This window comes from Achroia grisella, unplaced genomic scaffold (assembly GCF_030625045.1).
Source record: "Achroia grisella isolate CSIRO2021 unplaced genomic scaffold, CSIRO_AGI_Agris_v1 utg794, whole genome shotgun sequence".
Classification (NCBI taxonomy): Eukaryota; Metazoa; Arthropoda; class Insecta; order Lepidoptera; family Pyralidae; genus Achroia; species Achroia grisella.
In genome coordinates, this window is record NW_026713026.1 from 1,002,501 (window position 1) to 1,025,811 (window position 23,311).

The 23,311-nt window shown below is 34.5% G+C and overlaps 1 protein-coding gene across 1 annotated transcript in view; it reads right to left on the reverse strand.

The window, feature by feature from the left end:
- LOC131851676 (long-chain-fatty-acid--CoA ligase 4) overlaps nt 1–23,311 on the reverse strand; it is a 76,883-nt gene that overhangs the window by 5,578 nt on the left and 47,994 nt on the right. Inside the window, exons 3-10 of the mRNA XM_059202207.1 lie at nt 6,408–6,543; nt 4,410–4,625; nt 3,804–3,981; nt 2,780–3,031; nt 2,114–2,332; nt 1,551–1,666; nt 982–1,125; nt 1–20 (exon numbers count right to left, since the gene is read on the reverse strand). The exon at nt 1–20 is cut by the window's left edge and continues 259 nt beyond it. Of these exons, the coding sequence (XP_059058190.1) occupies nt 1–20; nt 982–1,125; nt 1,551–1,666; nt 2,114–2,332; nt 2,780–3,031; nt 3,804–3,981; nt 4,410–4,625; nt 6,408–6,543 (1,281 nt within the window). The remainder of the gene's footprint in view (nt 21–981; nt 1,126–1,550; nt 1,667–2,113; nt 2,333–2,779; nt 3,032–3,803; nt 3,982–4,409; nt 4,626–6,407; nt 6,544–23,311) is intronic.

Below are 23,311 nucleotides of genomic sequence, written 5' to 3' on the forward strand. Positions count from 1 at the left end.
CCCTGGATCTTGCTGAACACCTGCCACGAACGCCACCTCATCGTTAGTTCGACTCTACCCCCTATGCCTTCTTTTGTTTTCATGGATGATAATGGAATTCTGCACTGATTTGTTCTAAAGGTATACGCGAGGCACCAGTGTACGATGATAAAATGAACGTAGCCCATCGTAGCAAATTCACCAAGAATTTATCAATATGGTTTCCAAGGAGAACTGCATAGAGATCAACCTGACATGGTACATTGCTAGCAAAGGGGTCAAAAACCTACATTACTAACAATCTTATTCCCCTTACACCGAATGTTCACGATACGCAAACTACTGCCGAATTAGCTCCCCAAACGAACCGAGAGATCCCAATTTACTAAAAGATTGAGAACGTCAGTGGATAGCAGTGCTACAGTTCTCAGCAATCCTGTCCACGCAATCCCCACACTATCCCACTTGGAAATTATCTTGATAAAACCTAACGCTACCATTCCTAACACGTACCCTGTCGACATGAACCTAGCACGATCTCTGGAAACCATAAAATTGTCAGGCTTGAACATCCCACGATTTCCACTGGAAACCATCGTGGTTAACTCTTAACCAATTCGCCACGACATACTAACTGATCTAACTTCATACTTTTTCTATCATCGTATATTGTAAACCACAATAGCAGCGTGTATTTCTCCATTTAAGAAACACCAGAATGTAATAATTATAGCAAGACTTTGTCTAATCACGTTAAGGACCTAACACTGATGGCAGAAAATTTGTAAATGTCAAAAGACAGACTTGAGTCAAAAATTACCCTAAACATACATGCCGTTATTATAATTATTTCAACTTGTTAAAAACAAATATAGTCCCTGGTATTTCGTTGACAATATAGCTTTACACAGTAGATTTTTTTTATCAGTCAAATATTCTTAGATTTTATTTATACAAATTCCCTATTTATAACTATTGTATAGATATACAAAATGTACTCACAATCTTGTTTAGTATGGGCGTGTCATATCCTCGTCGCATCCAAGTCTGTTTGTACGAGTACGCCCAGCGGAAGAAAGCGCTCGCGAACGGTCCACTACGGGACACTTTATCCGTGATGCCTTTGCTGATGCGGTCCATGATTAGCTGTCGACAACAAAATTACATATTTACTACATTATTTATATAAACCAACTATTTATTGTACACAGAAGGCTAATGTCAATGATTTACACGATGTTTTTTTGTGTTTAGTAACAAATTAATCGAGATCTGAACCAACAATCCGTTGCAGGTAAAAATCCGGCTCAAAGGACCAATAATATATTCAGCTCTCTTGATGTCATATTTAGTTATTGACACAAAAATAACATTTTTATTAGAATTATTTATATAATCCAACTATTTATTGTATACACAAGGATAATGGCAACGATTTATACAGTTTTTTGTCTATGTATGTATGTGTACAAATTAAGCATCTGTTGAAAAGTAAAAATCCGGCTCAAAGGACCAATAAAATGTTCAGTTATTTTATAAAAAAATTATGTTATTGTAAATAATTTACTCACCGGTACGGTGGTCATACAGGTGGGTTTGAGGACGGTGGCGTCACCGCTAGTGCCTTTCATGATTTTGCTGGATGAGTCCAACATAGTCAGCGGTGTCGAGTACCCAATTGGAACACCTGTCGACATTCAATTAGTATCTTAAATATATCAAAGCACGAAAAATATTACATGTTTTTGGTTTAAAGTATGTAAATAGACAGTGTATGAGAGAGATTGTAATCAATAACAGTTTTTGGCAAAAGCATTCACGTTTTGGTTACTATTTTAAATTGTATAGTTAGTAAGCAATTCTTATCGATATAAAAGAAAAACTTCACGATAAAAATGTACATGTTACATTTGTTTTAATATTGCATATATAGAAATAAATTACATATAGTACATAACATATATACACTTGAAAGTAATTCTTTATTGTGCACAGAAAAATATTTACAAAAAGATAACTTTATATAAATATGCTAAACAAATGGCAGCCTTATTGCTTAAAGCAATGTCTTACAGACAACCTAGCAAATCATAGTATTTGCATCTCTATATACACATGATATGACGAAACTAACCTCCAATAATGCAAAGACTCTCAGCCAAGAGTTCGAACACGTGAGCGAGCGGTAGGAATCCCATGAGCATATCGTCTTCATATATCGGCACCACATCTGCGAAAGCCTTGAGTGTTGCCAGCATGTTGCGGTGCGAGAGGATCACACCCTTGGGAACGCCAGTGGAGCCGGATGTGTACATGATGATGGCAGTGTCCGATGATGTTGGGGGGACAGGCTCTGTGGAAACAATTAACTACCGTTATGAAGTTTGCAAAATTCGAGCTGTTGCCGTACTTTTAGATTACTATTATTATTACTATAAGAATTTATCCCCTACTTAATATTATTTTTGAGATAATTTTGACGAATTGAGTGAGATGACCAAATGTGATTGAGAGTTGAAATCTGGCCACATAAAAAAAAATTGTGTCAAATTATATGTCGACTGTCTCCAGTGAAGGAAACACCGATATCAAATCTAAAATGAACCAATATCAAATCTAAAATAACATAGTCTTTAATATCTAATGCTGAACAACCTTTACTTAAAAGAGCTACATGCGAGTTTCTTGCTCATTCTCGTGATGAGTCTGCGTTCTAAACGAGTGGTACAATAAAAAATTATGACTATCCAAAAGTGCTTATATTATGTTTATTTGAATAAAGAATATTTCTATCACTTACCAAACTTGGAATCTGCTCCTTTCTGCACCACCTCCTTGTAGCCCACGATCCTGATGCCGGGCTTGTACCCCTCCCTGTCGACGGTCAGCAGCTGGTCCTCCATGTATATGATGGTGTCCACTTTGGGCGTTTTGGCGAGGATCTTCTTGAACTTGGGCAGCAGCTCGTGCGTGGTGATCACCGTGGAGACCTCTGTCTCGTTGATGCCGTGAGCGATTGCGTCGTCGCCGAGAGTTGCGTAGATTGTCACCACTGGAAATTGTATATCATCATGATGATTTCTTACAAGAGCAAGTTGAAATTCAGTTGTAATATTAATGTAACCTACTTGTAACAGAAATTAATTAATCATTTATAGGATAGTAAATAACAGATGAACAATTGTTTTATACTATCCTATAAAATAATTAATCGGGAAACTTTTGCGTATGAAACATATAAAGTATCTAATCTATTTAGATCATTATTAGATTTCCAAATTTTTGAACAATAATATTTTATAAATTATCTATAAGAACTTTCTAAAAAAAATAATGTACGACTTATAAACATATTAAATCATTTTAATCAAACTGAATGAATAATCATTAGATAATATAAAATAAGGTCGCTGTCGCTGTCTGTCTCTATGTATGCTTAAATCTTTAAAACTACGCAGCGGATTTTTTTAATAGATAGAATGATTCAAGTGGAAGGTTTATATATATATAATACATGTACACCCGTGTGAAGCCGGGGCGAGTAGCTAGTTTTATTTCTATCAATTTAATTGTCAAAACTATGTCAAATTACTACTACAGTAATAATTATACTCAACTTGAATGGAGTGAAATTGTTAGGGTGTTTTTCTGTTCATATTATGTAAAAAAAAATGTCTAGCAGTTGTCTAGTAACTATACAATCATAATTGCAATGGTTTCTGTACTTGAGTTTTTCAAGTACACGAACACTTTAATTCTGCGGGAATTGAACCCGCGAGTACCGCAACTAGGCCGCTATAGTACCTCGACGTCGTGACACTGACCTGGTATGCTGAGCTTGAAGCAGCCGTGGGCGGCGATCATCCACTCGGCGCGCGTCTCTGCGAACATGGCGATGTTGCGGCGCGGCTCGCAGCCCAGCGCCCGCAGTCCACCAGCGAACTGACGCGCCTCCAGTTCCATCTCCGTGTATGACCTCCACACGTAGTCGCCCATGTTGAACTGCGGCACATAACATACTCCTCATCAATATTTCCATACATTATATCCGGCGCAAAGGACCAAAATCCGGGCCGAAGGATCAAATATCACAGTGCAATTACACATGGAGGGAAATATACATAACACCTTAGTCCTTAGTAATGACGACGCATGCGAAGCATTCCGTCGCATCCTTAAACACTGTATCCGGCGCAAAGGACCAAATATCAAATATAAGTGCATTTACTACATTTTTTGAAGGTCATTATTACTATTTTTGATGACTAAGATTATATTCATTTATTAAGACTTAGGTGTTGTCACTAAGGTGAAAATTAGACTACCAAATTGAAGGCTTAGTTGTTACCACGTTAATATTAAAAAATGGCAACGCTTAAGAAGCACCAAAGATGTTCATCATCATTTCAGTGTTATCATTGCATGCTGACCTTCTTGAAGAGCCTGCCGTTGGGCTGCGGCTCGTCCTCCTCCCCGAGCACGGTGCGCGTGCCGAGACAGCGGCGCGAGCCCCAGCGCTGCGCGGCGGCCCGCAGCATGCTCTCCATGGTGAGGACGCCGTCGCGCACCAGCCGCACGTGCAGCTCGCCCGGCGCCGACACCGACCGCACCGACACGCTGCCCGCCGTCGTTTGGATTATGCGCGCCTGCAACGTCATTGTACATTTAATATTCGGGCGTCACGTCATGTCTGAGTTACTATTAATATATAGTTGCCGTTAGACTTTAGGTGTTTTTTTTTCGATTTATTCTAAAGTTTCGTCGAACGATAGGAGGCGAGTGCAGATGGCGCTTCAAATCCGCGGAAGGACTTATGGAGCGGCTGAATGCCAACTTCTGCCTGACGGACTACTGGACTACTGGTGGCCTCAGACTAAGGCAGTATAGTCTGAGGCCACCAGTAGGAATTCGAACTTTTCCCTAATGGATACGACTTTAGTCTGAGGGCACCGCTAGGGATTCGAACTTTCTCCCTAGTGGATACGACATAGTCTGAGGGCACCGGTAGGGACTCGAACTTCGCTTCAGGGCGTCGTAATTTCGATTCCCGTTTTAATTGGACGGGGGATCGATCAGAAGGGATAGATGGTTTAGGTGGGTTTGTCAGCATGACTTACAAACTGACCAATATATAGTTGTGTTTTTACTTTGCATCTTTTCCTAACCTAACCTTTTCTTCTGTGTCCTTTAATGCAATAAAAAGTTTTATCTATCCATAATGTTTACCATTTTTGTTACATAAAATCTATTCTAGTGTTTTATAACTTTTTTAGGATCAATAAAACATACATATATAGACTGAAACAAAGGCTATGGGTAAAACTGCGAGGTACAGCTAGCAATATATACAAATGAATTTAACTAACACCCGATTGCGTTTTTACCTGAGAATTACTTCTGTCTTACCTATATTTATAAAATAGTTAAGAAATATGTTAATTTCATAATTACAATCATAAATATATATCATAACTAGCTGTCTCGGCAAACGTTGTTTTCTCTAAAATAAAAAAAAAATTAGGGGGACCCTAACATTTAGGGGGATGAAAAATAGATGTTGGCCGATTCTCAGACCTACTCAATACGCTCACAAAATTTCATGAGAATCGGTCAAGCCGTTTCGGAGGAGTATGGGAACGAAAACTGTGACACGAGAATTTTATATATAAGACTATATATGTGCAATCATTGTTATTGTAATTAGTCGTTGAATGTATTGCAAGATAAAAAAATATGTTTATAATTTCTTATCTCAATTTTATTTCTCCCGCGTGGAGAGATATTTATGAAAGAGTGAGATAACATTTAACACTTATTATTTTTAATCACGCCGTCATCAGCTGATCTGATTAACCGTACCGATGAATGTAGTTTTGTCGGTAATAACTTCATAACAAGGCGCCATCTCATATATTATTGGTACTCTTAAAAAACACACGATAAACTTGTTTTTGTTAAACTTCTATATTAAACTTATTTTGTTTTTATTCAATTACTTTAGTAATTAATGAATTAATGACCTCTGTGACATTTTACTTTGTATGCAGTCTCTTCTCTGATCGATCGAAATTACGACGGTCTGAGCCGAGGTTTGAAACTCTAGCTGTGTTCTTAGATTAAAGTCGTATCTGCCGAGCAGGAGTCAGTTTTCAACCGCTCTATAAGTCCTTCCGCGGGTTTGAGTGCCATCTGCACTCGCCCCCTATCGTCCGGTGAAGATATAAAGGCCATCTGCGGCAAACAGCATTAGAGTTGTCCGATAAAGTAATTTAATTTCTGTAAAAACGTGTCTTTAAGTGTATAGATCTATATAGGTAGGTAAGTATTACGAAAACTGAGCGATATCTTGCCAACAAACTGTTCTGCTTTGTAAAAAGTATTGATCTTTATAATATCTTTATTAAAAAAAATGTCAATCGAATTAATACCTTAATTCGACGCGATAGCGCGCGTTTCCTCCATGGCCTTTGCAGCAATAGATGTATGGGAAAGGTGAGGATGTCGAACACTAGTGTCACTGTCCTGATGGTCTTGAGCACCGCCGACAACCACCATGTCTCCGGCCTGCAAACAAAATGAGGCTTTATTATAATAACATTAGAGTTTTTTTTAATAAAACATGCGTATCCCAAGTCTGTTACAACATCTACCTAAGCTATAAAACAGGGGAATCAACTGGCTCAGGAATTACTATGCTTAAAAAGAGGTTTCAATAACTACATATACATATAATTATAATGAGAGTAACATCGTGCGGTTTCAGAGGAGCTTCCTCCCGCGTACACTTAGATTGTGGAATGAACTTCCTGCCGAGGTTTTCCCACGAGACTACAGCATGGGGTTTTTCAAGAAGGGTATATTACGGTTTCTTGTGTGCGTCTCTCTAGTGACACCCCTGGTGTTTCTGGCGTCCATAGGCTACAGTAATCATTTACCATCAGATGGGCCGTATGCTTGTTTGCCACAATAGTAATATAAAAAAAAAGATAAATCACACAGCTTCATCTAGTCCCAAGGTAAATAGAGCTTGTGTTATGGCTACTAGACAACTGATATATGCCATAAATACATTATCATTTTGTAAATACATATAAGTAATAGAAAACACCCAGACTGATCAAAGAATTATAATCTTGAACACAAATTTTTACACCGGCCGAGTTTCGAAATTGAATCGAATGTATTTAACATCAGCTAACTCGAGCAAAGACGTATAATTGGAAATAATAAAAAATCAAGTCATTTGCATAAACTTAATGCTTATTCTTGCGTGTGAAGGCAAAAGTGGAATAATAGACAATATTAGTAATAACCACTGTAATTAACTTATAAATTATTTCCGTATTATATAAAAGTTTTTTTTTATTTCACATTATTTTTCTTATGAATAGACATTTATACATAAACTAGGTAAGACCGCGGATTCGTTGCCTAACTTTGTTTGTAAACATAATGGAATAAAACAAACAAAAATTTCAATTTTCAAACAAAAAGTCGAATTAATAAAAATATTTATAGAAAACAAATCGGTAATCAATCAATCTAATCAATCATAATGAATAAAACATGTTTTCTTGTGTATCTTTGATTTGACAGCGCTTTTCATCCGTTGGTCGCGGGTTCGATTCCTCGCATGAAGCAAACATTTGTATTCATGAGTGTTTGTATCAACCAGGGTGTTTTCTATGTATATTATAAAAACATCTAAGTATTTATATAGTTGTTCTAGTACCTATAACACAAGTCCTGCTTAGCAAGGCACTAGATGGCGCTGTGTAAATTGTTCAAAGTTGTTATTATTACCTTCCAGCGCAGACACTAAAAAAATCCCCTCTTTACGTTACTTTAGACAAAATCGACCCAAGATAGAATGTATAAATATAAATGAGGCGTGACCCCACTCGACAAGTTTCCCTGTATGTACAAATAATAGTAGTTCTGCATGTACGTTGACACAGTTATACGCACTATAAACGGGTGTGGCAAATAATTACAGGTACATATTCAGTGCAGTTCGCAGTGCCGCAATTCCTTCTAATACAGTGTAATATTTAGATAGACAAGTTTAGAGGTAAATAGTATACCAAGCAGAAACCTAGTTGTAATATATTAACGAAACTCAACAACATTCCTAAAACAGCAAATTGAATCCATACGAATATTATAAAGCTGAAGAGTTTGTTTGTTTGAACGCGCTAATCTCAGGAACTACTGGTTCGAATTGAAAAATTCTTTTTGTGTTGTATAGTCCATTTTTCGAGGAAGATTTTAAGCTATATGACATTATGCTACGACCAATAGGAGCGGAGATGTGGTGTAAAATATTGCATAAGGTGGGGAAATGAAACGCAGACGAAGTTGTGCGGGTCAGCTAGTAATTTAATAAAACCCTCATATAAACTGCTCGGTTATGATCAATTTATATATAAGAGTTAAAAAATATATATATTTCTCTGCAAGAGACTTCCGTAATATCGCAATGTATACTTAAAGAACAAACAAAAAAAAAAAGCATACGCACACTAAATATATAAAATACAATACATATAATAAATAAATATTATATTATAAATATAATTATTATAAGAGTTAAAAAATATATATATTTCTACTTCGTAATATCACAAAATTTAGCTTAATTTCATGATTTACGAGTAAACTAAATAGTAAAATCAAATCAAAATATCTTTATTCGTGTAGGTCTATTACAGACTTTTATGACATGTCAAATCTACGGCCAGTTCGGAGTGCTTTCGAGCCCAGAATAGCAAGCAAGAAACTCAGCTCTTATTCTTTTCAAACGACCATATATACTTATTTTAGTATTTGGATTACTTTATCTACCTTCAAGCATTTGGATTAGGTACTTTATCTACCTTCACGCAATGTCTATTACAAAGGTAAAAATAAATATAAAATATAAAAGTTTCAACTAATATTCTTTATACATGTTTAAAATGCAAGTTGAAATATTAGCTAAATCATTTATTTTTCATTTTATCTTTACAACCTACAACCTCTTTGTTCGTCGATATCATTGCATTTTGAGTATTATTGCAGTGGTAATAAAATTCAAAGTTTAAAGAGCCTGTGGCTCAGTGGCGGGGCTGGCGGGCGCGTGGGATGAGCAGCACAGGTCGGCTGGGGTAGCGTCTGGTGCGCCGCGCATGCGCGCAGGTCACGGCCGTCTCTCAGCTGCATCCGACACTGACCTATCTCGTTTATATATAGTACACACCATATAAAATTACCGGATGTCATGCAATATCTATACATATAAATAAAATAGGAGTGTCTGTTTGTAATACTGAAATAACCGTTTTTACTACATGCATATGAATATAAATACGGTACATACACCAAAAGAATATTTTCTACAATTTTAGTCTGTTTGTTTCCACTAATCTCTGAAATGGCTGGACGGATTTTGACGAGACTTTCATTGGCAGGTAGCTGATGTAATAAAGAGTAACTTAGACTACTTTTATTTTAGAAAAATTCTCGAATTAACTTTTATTGTTAATTTCCACGCGGACGGAGTCGCGGGTACAGCTAGTTATTAATATATCAAACGAAATTAAAACGAGGCTAATGTGTCATTTTAAAGAAAGTCCACATGTAATATATATTATAACATTTTTTTGTTCCTGATTTGAAACCTTACATACGAGTGTAGTGTTGGTTTATTTGCATCACCATGTGAGTAAAACCCAATTGTGTCACGGTATGTCACATTATATAGTAAAAACAATGTAAGGTTCAATACAGCTACACGTATGCTAACTTGAGATACGAAGGCCACTTCCTTAAAAGGACTTGACGATCTTGAAGAGTTACCTAGACAGTTTTATTGACTTTTCTTCATTTCAACGTAACTGAATAAATAAGAGCCCATATCTTTTAATACTGATGATGGGCTCTTATCATGATTTCTTCGTATTTTAATTACCAATATTTAAAATGTTGCCACGGTCGTGGGTAAAAAATATTTATAGAATAGAATAGAAAATACTTTTGAATTCACTATGACTGATTTCCTCTTATTAATTGTTTAACCAGTTGGTTATATATTCAATATTTTTTCTATTTGAGTATTTAATTGAATTAGTGCTAATTGGTGGTTTGTATTCACACACTTAAACTTAAAAATGTAAAATAATAATAAAATTATTTAAAAGAGCAACACGCAAGTTTCTTGCTCGTTCTTCTTGTGACGAGACAGCTTTCCGAATGAGCGGTAGATTAAAAAAATGTGATGACTATTCAAAAGTGCTTCAATATAAGTTTATTTGAATAAATGATTTTCTATTCTATTCTATTCTGAATAGTCATAGTTATCTTTTATTCACTTGGGATTTATCACGATGGGCTAACTGACCTGATCTCACCTTCACCTTATAATCCTCCACTGGTGCGCCAGCGTAAACCGTTAGGCAGGCTGGTGCACAATATCATTATCATATGGGCCGTATGATTGTATATCACCTTTGTAATATAAAAAAATAATGTTTATAATCAATCACTATTCGAGAACGTGTCGCTTGATTCTAGGTATCACTTTATCATCGCTTGACCCGACTCGTTGGAAATTATAATCAGTTTGCCATCACGTGTCCGATCGACCTACAACAATCTTATCTATATGAACCGCTTTATAATTCCATTGGAGTGGGGAATTGTTAGTACCACTACTAATAATCCCCATACCCCGCCCCGAGTCTCCATAGACTGAAACCCCATTGCTACCCCACGCGTTTCCCTGTGGAAACCAAGTTATTTCATCACGATGTGACAGTTGATAAGATGAGAATAAGGTCAGGTCAGTTACCCTGACTTCAATGTTATCTTATCATCCTCCACTGGTGCCCCGCCACCGTATACAATGTAGGTGGGTGCACCATTTCATTATCATTCATTAAAAAAGGTCTAGAATCAAACCCCGATACCAAATAAGATCCTTAACTCGACTCCTCCTAGACTCAAGGACCTTTTTTGGGTTTGTATCGATGAAATAACACTCAAAGTTTTTATCTGCCAGATTTGAAATCCCTACCACTTGGGTGGAAATCACAATAAAGAGTTAGCGAAAAAACTGCAGAATACTGCCGTTATATTCTGCAAATTCTGGAAACAAATTTTAATATAAAAAAAAACTACGTTTATAAGCTGCTAAAATGAATATATAAAAATAAATAAATGATTTTTCATTTCATTTCATTTAGCGACGAGGATTTCTTTCATCAACTAATTCCATCAAAAAATACGATAAGAGCGCTGAGTTCACCACTAATTCCATTAAAAAATACCTACGATAAGGGCGCTGAGAACATTGGTAATCGTTGTGACACGATATTTAAGTATCGATAAATAAAATACGATAAGATACAAATCTGTACGGCGTCAGAATAAAATAGAAACAATTTCATAATTAAATGAATAGTGATAACGGATTATCTGACCTACTACAAGTATAGCTTATCTAATCTCGAGGTAAATGAATATGTAGTATGTATACTACAATGGGAAGAGAGGAGAGTGGGGAGTGTCAGTAACGAAGACTGCTGGCTGACCCCATTGCCAGCAAACCACCGCACCATGTCAAGCACTATTCAAACATCATCCATTACAAAATTCTTAATAATATGTTTAGCTGCATTGATAGCTTATCTGAAATATAAGCTGTCTCATGTGATATGATGTATATGATCAATAAAGTCAAGCACGCGTTCAAAATATGGATGGGTGACCGTTATATGAGATGCGTCTGCAGTAGTTCGGTATCAGGACAATTTACAGCGCCGTCTAGTCCCAAGGTAAGCAGAGCTTCTGTTATGGATACTAGATAACTGATATAAATACTTAGATACATTTTTTTAAATACATACATATTATACGTATGTATACTCATGAATACAAATGTTTGCACCGTGCGAGGCATCAAACCCGCGACCTTTGGAAGGAAAGCGGTGTGTTAAACCGACCATCGAGCCGTCTAATTAATATATCATCGACATATTTATTTTAAACAATAATATAAATTACTAAATTTATATATTTTAATATATATGGGTGTGTGTGTATGTGTGTGTATGCAACATACAAGTATTAATAGAGCTATTAGTATTCCTAGTCAGTACTAGATGCCAATCACCTTTTCTAGTTACAACATAGTTGTGCTAAGTACATAAGCCACGTAAGCTTTATATTTCGCAATACTGTAATTAAATCTATAATGAAGACGGAGTGGTAAAGTTAAATAAGATATTTCTAGAAGTTCCTAATTTATATGTAAATAAATTACTTCTTATTCATAAATACTCATAACATCTTACAAGACTGCTAGCTATATCTTTATATATAAAAATTACGTTTCACGTTGTTTGTCCGCGATGGAGACCTATACTACTGAAGCGATTGCAAATTTGATTTGCTCATTGTGTGCAATTTGATCCAGCTTGAAAGATATGATAGCTTACATCTCAATTTATAGTCACAATATTATTAAAGAACCTTAGCCATAGCAACGTGTGGCCAGCTCTGCATATAATACAACGCTGAGCGCGTGAAACTGTTATCAACAGTTAAAAAAAAATAGATCAAGTATTTTTCGAGTTTATCTATAACAAACAAACATAATTGAGGTTAATTTGTTTTTCTTTATTTTATAATTTTTCTACGACTTTCTTTGTATGAGAGACAAAATGAATAATTAAAATGATTTCAGAAGTATTTTATAGTTATTATATAAAAATACATTTGTGAGGGCAATACCCGCCATATATCTGCTTAGGAAGATTTTGTAAGCAGGATATGAGGCTATTATATTATCATATATCCCACGTATTTCAGCATTATAATTCAATTTATCACTCAAAGCTATTGACAGTTTTAATATCATTATAAAAATTTATAATATCCTGCATACGTAGCTTAAGAATAATGTAGCGAGATCAATTATCTTGTATTTATGGCTCCAAAACGTATATAATTTGATACTGTAATACCCCCTATTAAGTATGATAATAGTATGTATAATAAAAAAATATAATGTAATTCAATCCTATAAACATCTATAAATACGTCAGATGTATTCATACGAAAATATTATTGAATGTATGTGATGACTGATGATGGAAGCAGATTTGTTACTCATTCACTCAAAAATGGACCAATGCGAATGAAAACTGGTAAACAAATAGATTATTTTCTCGATTTCACAGATGAAACACAGCTAGTCTATACATATAAATAAAATTTAAATGTCTGTTTGTAATATTGAAATAACCGTTTTTTACTACATGCATATGAATATAAATACACCGAAATAACATTTTTTTAAACTTTTGTCTGTCTGTCTGTTTGTTCCGGCTAATCTCTGAAATAGCTGGACCGATTTTGACGGGACTTTTTTTGGCAGGTAGCTGATGTAATACGGAGTAACTTAGGCTACTTTTATTTTAGAAAAATAAAGTTAAATTCCACGTGTACGAAATCGCGAGTATAGCTAGTGAATATAACATCCTCCCAGAATTACTTTTTTATGTAATTGGATGCAAACAAGCCCACCTGATGGTAAGTGGTAATCGTCGCCCATATAATGAACAGCATTACGAACATCACGTTATCATGTGACACCCGTGATACCACTCCTGCGTTGCCATTCCAAATGACTAAGATACCATGTCTATTATCTTGTAATCATAATTTAAGAGACGCGCTCCTGTTAGTGCAAAGGTATTGTAGTACATGTGAGAAAGTGAAAGAAGCTATGTCGTCTCTATCACACACTGCTGGCGTCTTGCGAGCATTAAGCAGTAATCGGCGAGTGAAACAGTTGTGTGTGACTGAGATCCGATAATTAGGAAGATTATAATATATAGATAATATTACACATATAATACTCTATTTTGTAAATTGTTAAAGACATGTCTGTAATAGCTGCTTTTTTGCGGGAAACGAACCCAAGGCCCCAATTTAATCGTCGGTATTTAACTCCACTAATGACTACCATACATTCTAAATACCTATACATAGAAAAGACACAATCACACATAACAATTAAATGCCTATAAAACTATTGTTAATAATGTGAATAATAATGAAGTAGTTATTTCATTTAGGCGTAAAACCCGTAGAAGTTTATATAGTTGTAAAAACCACATATTATACATAATATATTTATATACAAGAATATTGGAAAAAAAAAAGCAGAGAATTATGGCACATTGTAGTTAGGGTTGACAACCCTTTTTTAAATACCTTTTTTAACTACAATGCATATATTATATTATTACTAAAATTTGTCTTGGCTTAACTTTAGTAATTGTAAAGACGTAAAAAGTACAATCTCTTTAATATTAGGTTTAGTGTATGTATTTGGCGTATTTCTAGAATAGTCTGCGGTTTATTACTCAATCTATGACAAACAGACATATATACAACATATAACAACCGCAATTATTACTCAGTCTAAATTTTGTATGTCAATTACATTATTATTAGCTACTACCCGCGGCTAAAAGTAAAAAAAAATGTTTATTGCACTTGTAACATACAATAGAATGAATATTAAAAAGAATAATATATCTGCTGACTTAGAAATTTAACAAACTTATGATTTAATATAGACCCTCGTTTTCGTGAAATCTATGCTTGCTGAGAGGAAACCTTGGCATTGCGCCAGTAGAGCTACTTATCCCTTTGAAACAAGGTTCAGGTCAGGTTAGTATTAAACTATATTCATTCTTACATACTTTTTAAGACACAAAAATTACACTCAATTAAAAAAATAATCATAAACCCTTAAATTATCTACTAGACAACGGAAAGAAATATATAAAGTAATTAAATATTTATTTTTGTAAGTACACAATATCCAGAAGAATACAAACAATCATATATATACACATGAATACAATCTTATGGTAGACATTAATAATAATAATCTCAGGATAATTCACACAGCGCCATCTAGACCCTTAGCTAGTTAAGCTAGCTACAGCTTGTGTTATGAGTACTAGATAACTGATAAACATAGAAAACACCCAGACCGATACAAACAATCATACTCAATACAAATGTTTGTACCGTGCCAGGAATCGAACTCGCGACCACGGAACTAAGGCGGTGTGATAAACCGCTAGACCGTCGAGGCCGAAATACTGTACGGTATTCGACCCGTAATAAGTGAGTTATGCCCTGCATATTACATCGCTGTACCACAAAGGTCGGAGTAAACAGAATTTTCAATTTTACTTAAGATCAGTCTTGCAACGTAAATGGAGGCCGGGTACCTAATAGCTGCTAATTACTGGGTCAATGAACTCGTAAAATATGCATTAGCAGACTACCACAGTGACTTAACTATGGTTAAAAAATAATTAACGAGCCTAGTTAATGCACACGAGATCACTCCAATTAGTTGACACAAAGTACAGACTACCACAATGACTTAACTATAGTTAAAAAATAATTAACAAGATAATTGCATCAACTGGGATGCACACGAGATCACTTCAATTAGTTGACACAAAGTAACATGAATCACAGATTTGTTAGTTTTTTCTCAAACTATTCTAATGCCGATGCACGGCTGGCGTTCACAGCTTCACCGAGCGAGTGCAGATGGCACTCTAAACCAGCAAGAGAACTTATTCCTGACAGATATGATTCTGGTCTAAGGGCACCTCTAGGAGTTCAAACCTCGGCTCAGGTCGGAATTGGATCGGGGATTCCGAGGGGAATTATTACAGTAGTAATTATTATCTGTATTATTAATCAAGTCTTAACACGAATAATTTTAAGGCAAATAGAATAGAATAGAAAATCATTTATTCAAATAAACTTAATTTAAGCACTTTTGAATAGTCAACATTTTTTTTAAATCTACCGCTTATTCGGAATTTTTTATTATATTATTCCTAGAGGGTTGATGTCAGGATGCTGGCCGATTGTATAACTAAAAGCCAAAACCTTAAGTAATATGAGTAACAAATAATTGGGATAAGGACAGGAAGATGAAACTCATCACAAGAAGAATAAGCAAGAAACTTGTGTTGCTCTTTTAAACAATCCTTGTAAGTTCACATTTTACAAGTCGAAACGTGTGAATACAAACTACCAACCAGCACTAATTTATTTAGGCTCAAATATAAAAACACAATAAGATTAAATCAGTCGTAGTGATAAGAGCAGACCAGTCCCTACAAGCAGCACTCGTTCACGAGTATTACGGATGAGCCAGCCATCACTGCGCTCGTCCATATTTTAGGGAGCCCAATGACCCGGCCCACCACGCCGCCACGTGTCTGGACATTTTAGTGAGCATGACTACTCATTCCACTCGACCACGTCACAGCTACAAATAAATGTATTTATCTCTTTCGTTTCGACTAGGACTAGTACACATCTTTAAACGCGCGTAAAAGTCTAGCTACAACGCATAATTATTTGACATAATAAATGTATCTGTATCTGTGTAAAAAAAAACTAAGGTAATTTATTTCACGAGCTACAAAATAAAACTAAAATTGGTTTACATTTTCTTACATTTTTCTCTCAGATAAGCGTTATTTTTAAAAATACTACAATGTTCTCTTTTTTAATTTTAACTAGCTGTGGTCAGCTTATTATATATATATATATAGGGTCACGAGCTGACCACAGCTAGTGGAACCTAGTTACCCGGTTAATAATAAAAATTATTTGTAACAGTATTCATTTATGAGTATTCATTGATAATAGGATTAATTTTTCCTTAACAGAATAATTAAACTAATTTCCTCTGGTACCCCGTCATCGTATACCATCAATGTAAGCGGTTGCATTTACATACATTAAACAAACCCGGCTCATCTTAATTCAAAATACCCGTACATTGTCAGGTTTTATACCAGTACCTAGGGTTGCCAACCATACTTTATAATAACGTATCCTACTTTACTTTTTGTAATTATACTTTTACATACAAATAAAGTGTCAACCTTTACTGTGATGTGTAAAACAAAATACTCATTATGGGTACTTAACGATTTACAAGTAATGAACGAAATGTTAGATGTCAATTGTGAGTTTGTCATAGCTATAGTGTTAAAAGCACACAAAAATACGTTTTTTTAAATATAATTTTTTTTTCCTATTCAAACAGTTTTTTTTTGTCAGAAAAAGTTCGCAGCCCTACCGGTACCTATTAAATTGGATGACAATTTGTCACAGAAGGTAAACATAGGTAAGCGAAGCGTCCATTATCCGCCAGTACCATAATTGTAGAGTAGCGACGCTATTCAGATGTAACGTGGAACCTTGAGAGATCGCCTTGGCTGGCGGACTTTGCTCCGGGCGAGTGCTTCCCGTTTTACTATTTCTAAAGTGGTTCCATACCGAACTGTTTAAGACATCTCAAAAAAAATATTGGACAAAATAAATGGAACGATCCATTGTAAGTCACTACGAGTGTACATTACTATATGTAGAATCAGTAAGAAATTGGGTAAATTAGGACATAGCTTAATTAAGCAATTTTGAATGGTAGTTTTTTTTTATTCTTCCCCACATTCGGACTAGACGAATGAAGAATTGTATCGGTTATAAAAAATATATTGTACAATTTTTGATTTTTAAGATTAGCTGTTACTCTCGATTTCATCCGCGTGGAATTAATAATAATAATAATAAGCCCTTGATAATATACACAGCACCATCCAGTCCTAAGCTAAGCGCAGAGCGTATGTTATAGGTACTAGAAAACTGATATAAATACATAGAGATATTTTTTTGTAAATACATACATAACATCAAGACCGATACAAACAATTATATTCATGAACACAATTTGTACCGTGGGAGGAATCGAATCCGCGACCATCCGAAGTAAAGCAATGCGTTAAACCGCTAAATCACCGAGGTTATAAATTTGTTAAATTAAATAAAATCTTTTGTCATCCCCATCTACTTACACACCCCTTTCTCTAGGTTTCTACACACCTAGTATTAACTACGTCTGTAAGTAAGACTAGTACCCCAGCCCTGTTATTACAATAACGTCAGGTTAACATTCACAAGCCCTCCCCAAGTAATTACATAGAAGGGTGAATTATATTGATTTAATAATTGTACCTGAAAAATTACTTAAAACTAGTTATTATGCTTTTCCAATGGGGGAACGGATAAAAAATAAATAAATCTAAAATCTACGTATCCGTTGATTTTAGATTTATTTATTTTTTATTTTAACTACAGTTTTATAGAGAACAATAAGATAGAATGTTTGTTTGTTACAATTAAAATAATTTTTGAAATCTTTGTTAAATAATAATAATAATAATCCTGGAAAATTAACACAGCGCCTAGTCCCAAGCTAAGCAGAGCTTGTCTTATGAGTACTAGACATATAATAAATACATGGATACATTTTTTATTGTAAATAAATACATATATTATACATAGAAAACACCCAGACCGATACAAACAATCATACTCATAAATACAAATGTTTGTACCGTGCGAGGAATCGAACCCACGACCATCGGATAGTAAAGCGGTGTGCTAACCCACTAGACCACCGAGGCTGTCAAAAACTTTGCCATGTAAAACATGTTACATATAGCTCATCAGTTACAGAATTATAATTCAATAGCAAACAATAACATTAATAATGATATTTAGATAAGACATATACAATAATTAATAATTATAAAAAAAAATCGATAACTTAATTAACATTAAGATTTGTACGCTTGATTTAAGATTTTGAAAGGGCCATGTTTTTGTATAACATCATATATGCATCCAAAATCTACAAATAATTTTTTTTTTCTCGGCTTTTGCCGGTAATATGGTATGTACGGACCTAAGCTAAATTTACATTTAATATTGTCATTTATCCATCATCTCAGCCCGGAAGACGTCCACTGCTGAGCTGTATTCATTGATGTAATAAAATGGTTTATTTACAAAAAATTACTTTACTGTTCTTCTAAATTTTAAAATTGGTACATCGACTATTTCTTTTGGCAATCTCTACCCGCAACCCTACGTATAATAGTGTTGCGGGTAATAACTGGATGAGAAGGGTAAAAGATCGGGCCCAGTGGCGTACCTTGAGAGAGACCTATGTCTAGCAGTGGACTGCAGTGGACTGATGATGATGAATTGAGAAGTGAGAACATACTTATTGATAGTCAATTCGTTAGTTAACATTATCTTAATTTGGCAGTAAAATTATACTCTTGTACGCTACAGCACTTTGTACTAAACAATACTCACTAGTAAAAACATATAAAATTAACTGGCTATTCACTAAATACATAAATTACTTACATCAAAACTTTAATTTAAAAATGTCTGTCTGTCTGTTCTATCTAATCTCTGAAATACCCTGACCGATTTTGACGAGACTTTCATTCGCAGATAGCTAATATTATAAGGACAATAACATAGGACACTATTATTTCAGTAATTCTTAATATTTAATTCCATGCAGCCAAAGTCACAACTAGTGTAATATTATGAACAGTGAGTCAAAATGACGATGGTTGGACAAAAACACGGAAATTAAGATAGCACCGGTACCTACATATTGTAACGTGACGTTTCGTACTGAGAAATGTATGTTCTCATTTAGGTCACCTTTTACGTATGTATATTTCTTTTGTGATGAATCACATAGCGCGGCTACAATCCATATATTAATACGAGAAGCAGCAGCAGCAGAAAAACTCTGTACTCCTTTATACGAAAACTAGCTTTTGCCCGCGGCTTCGCACGCTTTAATTTATCCCCTTAGGGGTGGAATTTATCAAAATCTTTTCTTAAAGGGGATGCCTACGTGATAGTAGATATATCAGTGCAAAGTTTCAGCCCGATTGGTTTAAAATTGACAAAGTTTCATAAAAACTTTCATCCCCTATTTTATCCCCTTAGGGGTAAAATTAATAAAAATCCTTTCTTAGGGGATGCCTACGTCATAGCATCTACCAATGCCAAATTTCAGCCCGATCCGTCCAGTGGTTTGGGCTGTGCGTTGATAGATCACTATGTCAGTCACCTTCGAGTTAGATTGCGCGGATAGAGTATGAAATTTCGCACACTAGTTTACTGAACTACAAATACTACTAACTAAATTTATTCTGAAAAAAAAAAAACGTTACACGCACTGCCTGCCAGCCATGTATTTTACATTCATTTGGTTTATTATTCAAGTCAAGAATAGATATGATATTGTATGTTTTTAATATTATTTGTCTATCTATAGTCTTGGACTATAATCTATAGTCTATTGAACGTTAATGTTCAAACTTAGAATTTAATATAATTATACTTTTTTTATTTCGACCACTGGGCTACCCCTAAAATAATTAAATAGGAAATTTTTTTCTTAGGTATTTTAAAATTCGAATATAGTTTAAAAAATGATTTAGACTTTAACTAATTAAGGTTATATTTACATCCTACAAAATGAGACAGTGTCTTCAACGAGTGCAAGTGCACTGGCGCCAGTGCATTCGCACTCGGCAGTGACTACCGCACCTTGCGAGTAGTGAAAGTCGTTTGCGTACGTATTAATCTGTAAATACAAATACAAACACAGCAGACTGACTCAAGAACAAATTTGGCGAGTATTAGCCTTTTTTTTAACTACTCTAATGCTGACGGTTGCAGCTGGTCTTTATAAGCTTAACCGGCGAGTGCAGATGGCATTCCAAACCCGCGGAAGGACTTATGGAGCGGCTGAAGAACAACTCCCGCCTGACGGATATGACTTTAGTCTGAGGGTACCACTAGGGGTTCGAACCTCGGCTCAGTCTGTCATAATTTCTATTCCCGTTTGAATTGGACGGGAGATCGATTGGAGGGGGAGTAGTTGGCGTCATTATACCAGACTGCTAAAAGCGTCTACACACGTCCCTAACTTGCCGATATCGAAGCAATGGTGAACTAAATGTTTCAATATTTTCAATAAACTATCATTACATAAGAATTAAAACTATACATTACTATATATACTCGCGATTGTATTTATTGTTAAAATTTCTAAAATAAAAGAAGCCTATATTATTTCTTATAACATTAGCTAACTGCGATTGAAAGTCCTGTCAAAATCGGTTCAACCATTTCAGAGTTTAGCATGAACAAACAGATATTTTTTTTTATTAAATTTTTATATAAGTACTACATATACTTTCATATAAATCGAGTGAAAAGCTATTAATTTGAAATTACAAAGACACATTTTAATTTCATTTATTTGTGTAGATTATTCTCGTTGGTTATTTGCACATATAATATATGTCTAGGGCACTTCCCACCTTCATCCTCTGATGATTTACTAATGTAAATTTTATATGCATAGATATAAAATCTTCAATACATAGAAAGAGAAAGGACATATGAGCATATGACATATCGACATATGCTTAGCATATGACATATGCTAAGACAAAGAAACATTATTAAACTACTAACAATGGTTTAAACATTGATTCTTTGCATACCATAATGTACAAAACTTTAGTAAGTCGTAAAAATCATGTCTTTAGACCACAGTCATATCAGTTTGCAAACAAGAAAAAGTTACCGAAATATTGGTGCTTAAACATTGACCGTCAAAAGGTATAAAACACAAAAAAACCTGTACATATTTGTATAGGACACGAAAAATATATACGATATACAATTGATAATGCAAGAAAATAACGCATGATTAAATATATATTGCGTAATAAAATACGATAATTTTATATCCATGGATTATAATAATTAATGATAATAATTATAATCATGACAAGCCATGATCCTTCCACTGCTGAGCTCCGTGCTCAATGCTCAAAAGCGGATGTAGCTGGTGTAGTGGTATAAAAATAATATTGTTTTCAATAAACATGTATTTTACCACTTTATAATGGCTTTATTTTCTCCGGTCACTTTTACAATCTAGATTTATTCAACTCAAAATATCTTTATTCATGTAGATCTATTACAGACTCTTACAATATGTCAAATCTACCGTCAGTTCGGAATGATTTCAAGCTGAGATAAACTGACAAGCTTACAAGCTCAAGACTCAACTCTTATTCTTTTCAATTGAGAAAAAACAAACACTCGTTTCTTATATTGACTTCACAAAATGTAAATAATTACTAGTTTAGTTTTGTGTGGCAATCTACCAAAAAGAATGGAACCTGGAACCAACAACAGAGCTGGTGCGGCATGTGAAGCGGCTGAAAAAGCCAAAATATGTAAATACAGGGGTCTAGGCTCCGAATATGAATTTGTTCCATTCGGTGTCGAGACCCTTGGTCCGTGGGGTCCTAGCGCTATAAGACTCTTCAAAGAAATAACGAAAAGGTTAGTCGACATCACAGAAGACCGAAGAGCTGGCAGCTACCTTGGACAAAGAATTAGTCTAGCTATTCAAAGAGGGAACGCTGCCAGTATCTTCGGAACGTTGCCTAATGGGACCACTTTTAATAATATATTTTAGTTATCATATTCTATTTTTTTTTTTTATGCTTTTTATTTTAGTTCTTAGTTGTACAATTAGGTTATGTAAATACTAGTTATATAATAATATTAAAAAGAATATTTTCTTGATTTTTAGAGCCCTTAGACTGTGAAAAAAAAGAATTATAAATGCCTACATATTAAATTTATAATTACAGTACCTAATCATTATACTCGTAAACGCTTCAAGGAACTGGTCTGCTCTGTTAACTATGACTAATTTATATTGCTACTCAAGTGTCTATTATTTTGTTTACTTTTGTCAATATTACTACACGGCAGTTTGTATTCACACAAAATCCTAAATGCATTACATATGCAGAACAATATTGATTTAAAAGAACAAACATGTTAATTTAGTGCTCATTCTTGTAACTAGTCTGCTTTCCGAATGAGTGGTAGAATAGAAAATATAATTGCCAATTCGAAAATGCTTATAATAAGTTTATTTGAATAAAGATTATTTCTATTTCTATTTAGTCGGAATGTTAGTGGAATGTTTAGGACTTTCGTTTAACTATATATTTGTACTTCGTTTATTTGCTTAGTCATACGAAATCTTAGAAGAAAGAATCGAAGAAGAAATGACACATTGCAACATTACACAGTCACCATATGTTGTATGAAAATATATAAATACTTTATAATACATACACAATTAAAATTAGCATTGCAATTGAGCAAGCTAATGCAAACCGCATGTTTTGAATACCATACGGACATTCAATACCAATAATCCTACAAAAATGTTACTCCAAAAATTTCAACTTAAAAATTTTACTTACCAAAAATTTAATATTAAGCAATAATTTTACAAATACATTATTGTAGT